The 8,046-nt window shown below is 51.1% G+C and overlaps 1 protein-coding gene across 1 annotated transcript; it reads left to right on the top strand.

The window, feature by feature from the left end:
• The first annotated feature begins 2,733 nt into the window (after nt 1-2,733).
• LOC142021084 (protocadherin alpha-13-like) lies at nt 2,734-6,307 on the top strand. The gene has a single exon (XM_075009533.1). The coding sequence runs from the start codon at nt 2,817-2,819 to the stop codon at nt 5,316-5,318; it is 2,502 nt and encodes an 833-aa protein (XP_074865634.1). The 5' UTR covers nt 2,734-2,816; the 3' UTR covers nt 5,319-6,307.
• Nucleotides 6,308-8,046: the final 1,739 nt, after the last annotated feature.

Here is an 8,046-nt window from a genome sequence, read left to right as displayed (position 1 = left end):
AGTTTCGCTGTTATTGGAACTTGTCAGATGTGCATGAACGGCTGTCTATAGCGTGATTGGAACCGGGGACGCCTTTGTCATAGTCAAGGACGATACCAGATCTCCAGGGGCTCACAGCAGGGGCTGGGGGAAAGGAATATCTGTAGATCAGTTGCACTGATCGCTTTCCCAGATAATTGGACCAACAACTGTCGGCCACGTGCGCTCCGTTCACGAGCGAGGCGTCGCGGGTTGGAATCACGCTGTAGACTGCCGTGTACCCACATCTGACGTGTTCCACTAAGAACGAAACCGGTCAAGTGCTAACGTGGTTTCATCGGAAACTTATTGTAATAAATATATTCCACCCCGTGTGGGGCGTGATAACAGTTCGCTCGCTTGTGAACGGAGCGCCCGTGGCCAAGAGTTGTTGGTCCAATTATCTGCGAAAGTGATCAATGCAACTGATCTCCATCTGATTGACTTTTTGAGGGCAGTTAAACACTGAGCAGAGGTTTTCATTAAGCTGTTTACAGTAGCATCAAAGACCCCGTCGTGGGTTGAACAATTTATTTAGAAATGCATAAGATATACGAATAGTTTATTTCTCCTCTCCAGTATGTTTTCTTTGGATTTCTTTACATTAAATTTAACTTGCCATCTGGTTGTCCATTCCTCTAGTTTCTTGAGAGCGCTCTAGGAATCCGTGTTAACCTGTTGCCATGATGGTACCTGACCACTTCATTCAACCTTTGCTTTATGCCTCTTCGGCAGTTTTTTATTCCAAGCCAGTACTTTGCCTGTGACCTTCAGGACTACGTAGCTTCAGCTGGGTGCACAAAAGCAGGGCCATTGTAGTGCGAGGGCAGAAGGACCATTTGGCCCTGGTCTTAATGTCAAAGGGGCCTCAGATGCAGACATTTGTTAATTATTTGGCATGTGATAAGTCCCACAACTTGTTTTTTATATGGGGCATCCCGCCATAGTGAATACACTTGTATGGAGAAAGGCAGCATTATGTTCTCCTGTGTGGTCATTTTAATTTTGATTCTGGCGTAGGGGTCTTAGAAGCCAGAACTGATCCTGGCCTCTCTGGAGCTCTGGGAGGGCCTGAATACAACATTGTCAGAAATATTTTCTAAGTCTAAATAAATTGTGTCAACTGGTTGATTTTCGTCCACTGTTTTACTGACACAGTCAAAGAATTCTAGAGGATTAACATGGTTTGATTTTCCATTGCAGACCTCATGCTGGTTAGATGCTCATATGATTAGACACGTGCTGTTGCCTGCGGTAGCTCACAAGCAGACGTTGGAAGGCGATTGCATATGAAATAGCACGTGACACCATCAAAGTCATGAAATGTGTTTGCGTATAAACAAGGGTTCAGTCAAACAGGGAAGAGGAAACGTGTGGCTCTCTCTGTTTTTGCACTCTGGAAGGAAACTTTCGGTCTACCCGGCATTTCCAGCCTGACAGAGTAAAGGTCCAACCGCCCGTACTTACCTGTTAACACGAGATGGCAGATGACTCCAGACTGTTGGAGTTGTGGAAAACCGTGTTGTTGTTTTAAAGGATGTGTGCACCCAGTGGGCGTATTCTTGCATCCTGCCTATGGCACAGAGCCTTCTGTGTTCTAGTTCGTCAATGAAGTCCCTGTGGCACTGGATGAAGAGCAGTGTGGCTGTGGGTTATTTCAGTGGAGTACAGCAATCGCCTTTGATGTCATTGAGAGTGAGGTTTGTGGGCCCTGGCAGAGTTGGATGGATTTGCCCTTGACTGTCTTCAACTTCTCTCTGAGCGAGCCCAGAAGGTAGGTGCTGGTTGATTTCTAGTCTGTCTCAGGACATCTCTTCTGGGGGTTATTTCAGGGTAATAGTGTCTCCTCTCATCTCTTTATCTGGCATGTGCAGACATTACACAAAATTATTGAACAGCCGGAGCTTTGATCACCTGGGGAAACCAGGAAAATTCAACTAACGCAAAACGGGTTTCCCACGATTGTTAATTGAGGCTTCCCCAGCGCACCATGGGCTGTAGTAGTGTCTAGGTCGCCCCTGAATACAACTGGAGGCTCCGGTTAGAACATCCAACGTTCCAAATGGCTCCGAGGAGCTCAGGGATGGTCTGAGACTTTCTTCCGAGATGATGCCCCGTCTGTCGAGAGCCGCCAACGCTCTCCACACATCAATTTCTTGGCTTCGCTGGGAGAGAGCTGGAAGCAGGACATTTTACTAAGGGGCCTTTAACTCCCACCTGACCTACCACATCGGGAATAGATCAACTATAATCATCTGCTCACAGCTGTGACCTCTCGAAATTATTTTCCAGACCATCGGTTGTGTTACTTTTGAGGTTTGAAGCAAGTAAACTTTTGCCGGTATGAAGAAGAGGCTGTTAATAGTGACGTGTCGTTGCCAGGAGGTGCGGGACCGGAGTAATAGATCAATAGCCTCACTGGTAGCGTAAAGAAGGAATTTAATTCTTGCAGACTCGGGTCCAGCGATGATCGAAACCCCATTGACAGACTATTCCCTGTGACGAAAAGCGGGGAAACGGGAAGGGGTTTGTTGAAGCATTTGGCCAGCGATAAGAAGAGCCGGTGTAAGGCAGCCGGCGGGATCGAGGATGGTTCGGAACACGTAAGACGCAATTCTCAGCGAGAAGAAATGGTTAGGGAGCTTCAGACAATGTGAGGTCGGAGTTGGCCGTTGCACTTACAGATGTCGACACAAGGTGTCAGTGTCGCCTAAAGAGACATTTGCGGGAGAAGGACACAGGCAGCTCCTCCCCCGGAGGCTGAGCCCTGCCCGTGGACGCGTCAGACTGGTTCCCGGATGTGTGAGGACTGGAGTGAATTCAGGGGCTCGGAAAGGTACCGCGTCCTCCCGGGACTCCGCTCCTCGCTCATTAAGGGAACCGACTCCCAGCCCGGCCCCGCCATGGGCCGTCCCCGGCGCGGCGGGCCGGGAGCGGGGCAGCTGCTGCGCTGGGCGGTGCTGCAGGCGGCCTGGGCGGCGGCGATGGGCCAGGTCCGCTATTCCGTGGCGGAGGAGGCCGAGGCCGGCACGGTGGTGGGGCGCCTGGCGCAGGAGCTGGGTGTGGCGGCGGCGGAACTGGTGTCTCGGCCGCTGCGGGTGGTGCCCGAAGGCGGCGGAGGCTCGTTGGAGGTAAATGCGCAGAGCGGCGCTCTGGTGGTCCGGTCGCGGCTGGACAGGGAAGCGCTGTGCGGGCCGAGCCCCCGGTGCGCCCTGGAGCTGGAGGTGGTGGTGGGCAAACCCCCGCGGCTGTTCCACGTGGAGGTGGAGATACAGGATGTGAATGACAACGCGCCGCTCTTCCCCGCGGAGAAGAAAAATCTGAGTATTGCAGAATCGAGAGTGCCGGGCTCGCGGTTCCCGCTGGAGGGCGCGTCGGACGCGGACATTGGCACAAACTCTCAGCTCCGCTACACGCTGAGCGCCAATGAACATTTCGCGCTAGAACTGCAGAACAGTAAAGAGCAAAGAAACTCACTGGCTCTCCTGTTGAAGAAGCCCCTGGACAGGGAGGAAGCCGCCGAGCATCGCTTATTGCTCACGGCCACCGACGGGGGCAAACCGGAGCTGACGGGCACCGCGCAGCTGGTGATCTCGGTGCTGGACGCCAATGACAACGCGCCCGTGTGTGACCAGCCCGTTTATGAAGTGCGACTATTTGAAAATGCGCCTATTGGGACATTAGTCATTAAACTCAATGCAACCGATTCAGACGAAGGAATGAATAAGGACATTTCCTTTTCCTTTAGCAACACGTTTACTCCTAGTTTTCGGAACATGTTTAAAATAGATCCAGACAGAGGCGAAGTCAGACTGAAGGGAGAATTAGACTTTGAAAACGTTTCTCTTTATGAAATTCGCATCGATGCAACAGACAGAGGTGCTTTGCCTTTGACTGGACACTGCACTCTGGTGGTGGAGGTTTTGGACGTGAACGACAACGCCCCGGAGCTGAGGGTGACGTCCCTGTCGGTGCCGGTGCCGGAGGACGCCCCCCCGGGGACGGTGGTGGCGGTGATCAGCGTGTCTGACCGGGACTCGGGAGCCAACGGGCGGGTGAGCTGCTCCATCGGGGCGGAGCTGCCGTTCCGGCTGGTGGGCACGTTTAAGAATTCGCAGGCGCTGGTGCTGTCGGAGGCGGTGGACCGGGAGCGGGTGGCGGAGTACGAGGTGGTGGTGCGGGCCCGAGACGGAGGGGCCCCGTCGCTGTGGGCCAGCAGCAGGCTGGTGGTGCCGCTGTCGGACGTGAACGATAACGCGCCCGCGTTCGCGCAGGCCGTGTACACGGTGTTTGTGCGGGAGAACAGCCCGGCCGGGGCCCCTCTGGTGCGCGTGTCGGCCTGGGACCCGGACGCGGGGGCGAACGGGCGGGTGAGCTACGGGGCGGTGGAGCGGCGCGTGGGAGAGCGGCCCCTGTCCAGCTACGTGTGGGTGCAGGCGGAGAGCGGGAGCATCTGCGCGCTGCAGCCGTTGGACTACGAGGAGGTGCAGGTGCTGCAGTTCGAGGTGAGCGCGAGGGACGGCGGGCTGCCGTCGTTGTCGGGGCAGGCGAGCGTGCAGGTGTTCGTGGTGGACGCGAACGACAACGCGCCGGTGGTGTCCCCGTGGGGCCGGGGCCTTGGGCCGGCGTGGGAGGCGGTGTCGCTGTCGGCCGGCGCAGGGCAGGTGGTGGGCAAGGTGCAAGCGGTGGACGCGGACTCGGGCTACAACGCGTGGCTGCGGTACGAGGTGCAGGATCCGCTGTCGGCGGGGCCGTTCCGCGTGGGCGTGTACAGCGGGGAGATCAGCACGTCGCGGGCCCTGGAGGAGGCGGACGGGCCGGTGCGGAGCCTGGTGATCGTGGTGCGGGACCACGGGGAGCCGGCGCTGTCGGCGAGCGCCACGGTGAGCCTGTCGCTGGTGGAGAGCGTGCGGGCCGTGGCGTGGGAGTCGGGTCCCGGCGGCGGGAGCGGCGGTGCGGCGGTGGACAGCAACGTGTCTCTGCTGATCGCCATCTGGTCGGTGTCCGGGCTGCTGGTGGTGGTGATCGCGGCGTGGGTCGGCGTGAGATGCTGCGGGGGCCCGGCAGAGGCGTGCGGGTCTGGGGAAGGGCCGGCGGTGTGCTCGAGCGGAGGCGGGAGCTGGTCGTCCTCGCAGCAGCAGCGCCAGAGCCGGCTGGTGTGCGTGGGGGAAGGCGGCGCCAAGCGCGACCTCATGGTTTTCAGCCCCGTGGTGCCCAGCTCTGCTGACAACTGGGCGGCGGAGAAGCAGCAGGACGCGACTCCCAATCCGTGCGGAACGGTGAGTGGTGTTTTGTTGTAGTTATTCCAACTTCCCTGACCTCTAATCGCTGTCGGAAACCACTGTGAAGTCAGGGAAACTTTGCAAAAAGCAGCTGTGCTGGTGTTTGGATATGTGCATTGTAATTTCGCGGGTTTCTTTCACTAACTTTGAACGTGCAGCTGGCCTAGGCAGAAAAGGATTGGGATTTAGTTATGGGGTATATATTAAAATCTTATATTAACTCATAGGTTAGTTGACCTGTTTTAGTGGTATTGTAGAATCTGTGTTAGAGGTTATAGTTTTAGGGAGGCCGAAAGGGAACTTTATCTAGACATTTTTTTCTATTTTTGTCTTTATCTTTATGGTTCAGATTTCCCTAGTGGTGGGGGAGATTTTAAGTTGTGTATTTTTATTCTTTTTTGATTTATTTGTAATAAGAACTGCAGAATTCACTTTCCTGTTTGGGCTCTGCTTGGGCTCCCTTTGCTTGGGAGTTTGACGTGACAAAAATTGCTAGTTTATATTTTAGTTGTCTGTATCATTATGGATAGTGCCAATCGCCGAAGGAATTAATGAGGGAATAAATTCATGAGTAACGCATTTTACTTAGATGCCGAAATCTAACCGGAGATGTTGAACTACATTAGAAAAGTATTAAGTGAGGCTCTGTGATGCCCTGCATGTTAGACAGAACTTTCGCCATTCCCTGGTGCGATCTCACAGAGAATGAAATAATTTGCAAGCAAGAAGGGTGTGACTGAAGACAAGATAGAAACCCGACCTGCTGTCTCTCACCTTTCCTCCTTAATCACAACGATGCCCATCCTACCCCCTCTAAAATAACATAACAAATCTCACCTCGTCTCCCCGGTGAATAGGATGGGCACAAGACCATTTTGTCTTTGGGGTTTCTCTTGAAACTGGACCGTTTTATTGGTCTATTAAATGTATTTGTGTAATCTATTTGTAGGAGTGTAATGCATTTCCCCTCCAAATACCACATGGAAATGGGTTTACAGGCTACCCGAGTTGCTGTCATGCTGCTTCTTGAGCCCTAAAATGTTCTGTTCTATATTGTGATGAAAGAAGTAGCTCATGGGATCTGTGAGGGACGGAATTATTTAATTCTACTTTCCATATAAAATGTGATTTGAAAAGCAATTGTCTTTGCTGAAAAAAAATCAATCGCATATTTTATCTGAAACAATGAAATGTTATTCATACTTGATATTGGTTTGTGGTAAGTGCTTTTCGCTCAAGAAAGACTGTAGAACTACTCTTCGCTCAGGACATCCTCTTTCACATTTTACTGGAACAACTTGTGTTGGTGGAAGGGTAAGCTGCTCAGCTCCACAGAGACTTTTTCAAGTCTGTGCAGCTCTACGGAGCTCACAAGCCTTTTCCTCCAACAGAAGTTGGTCCAATGAAAGATATTACCTCACCTTTTACTTCTCATATTCTGGGACCAGCACCACCACAACAATCCTGCAGACAATTATTTCAACGAGGGTTGTAGGCATACCAGGACTGACATTCATTGCTTTAAAGTTTTACAAAATAACCCCACCCCCCACATGTGCATGATAATAAAAGTCGTTTCTATTGACAACATCAGTTAAAAGAATGCCCTCTCGTTCTTCAGTTGTAGAGCGTGTGTCAATGGCCTACTAGGTGTTCTAATAACTTGTTTTCCTGGACTATGGTTAATTTCTCTCATAGCCCCTCTTCTGTTGATTCTTCTGCACAAATGACTTTGATATAGAGATGGCCTGGCACAAAGATACCCCTGTTATAGCTTTCTTAGAAATAAATGATATCATAGACATATAGACTAAGAGTGAGAGCAGAAAGGTAAATGGCTAGAAAGAAGGCAGCAGAAATAGCAAGCGGAGGTGGGCAAACTATGATAAAGAGTAATTTAAATGTTATACCATGGTGGAGTGAGACATTAGAAAGGGGCTCTTCACTTCTATGAGAGCATCCTCCATGTTCTGATCAGTGGTAGTGCCCTGAGAGGAGACCAGTCTGGTAAGTTCAAGCAAGCCTCATGAATGTTACCCAGTGTTTGCAGACCAAGCTTGGCTTTTGTTAGAGCAGAGTCATTGCTGGAGACCATGTTTGGGATGCAGCAATAGTGGTTTCTTTCTGACGTGGCAATTAGTCAGGTTTTAGAACAATGGATTACTCGTCAGTGAACTGGGTCCATGTTACTCTTAGTTGATGGCAGATGGGTTCCATTATTGGTGGGTATTTTAAATATCTCCCTTGGAGAAATTAGGATGCCAGTATCATCTAGAAAGCAATTGCTGGGCTCTAATTTTTCCTTTACTGATACATGGTGTCATACTAGCTGGAATGCCAACATCATGGAAGACTGTAAAATGCAAGGCAGATGTGAGAACCTGGTTGTATGTTCTATAACTGCATTTCAGAAACCTGGCAACAAACGTGAACGCTGGAAATTCTGTAATAGTCTTACTACCGAGGCACAGTTTCCTTTGGGCATTGCAGTCATTCTGCTCTCCAGGCAGACTTAATTCTGGGATGGATGGTTGCTTTACTCCAAAAATAATAATGTAATATTCAGGTTGCTTCCAGTCCCAAGGAACTGTTCAGTTATCCAAAATCATTTTGTACCTCCCATTTCACACCAAAGACCGTGCTTGTAATCAATAACCAATCCTATAATAAACTAACTGAAGATTTATTAACTAGGGGAAAGGAACTCTCATTTCTTTTCTGTATGTAACTCATAAATATATGAGTC

Source organism: Carettochelys insculpta, chromosome 15 (genome assembly GCF_033958435.1).
Source record: "Carettochelys insculpta isolate YL-2023 chromosome 15, ASM3395843v1, whole genome shotgun sequence".
Taxonomy (NCBI): domain Eukaryota; kingdom Metazoa; phylum Chordata; order Testudines; family Carettochelyidae; genus Carettochelys; species Carettochelys insculpta.
This window is presented reverse-complemented; position numbering and strand designations above follow the sequence as displayed.

What these genes read in the sequence shown, in the direction of transcription:
- LOC142021084 (XM_075009533.1), top strand. Translation starts at nt 2,817, where the DNA reads ATGTGTGAGGACTGGAGTGAATTCAGGGGCTCGGAAAGGTACCGCGTC.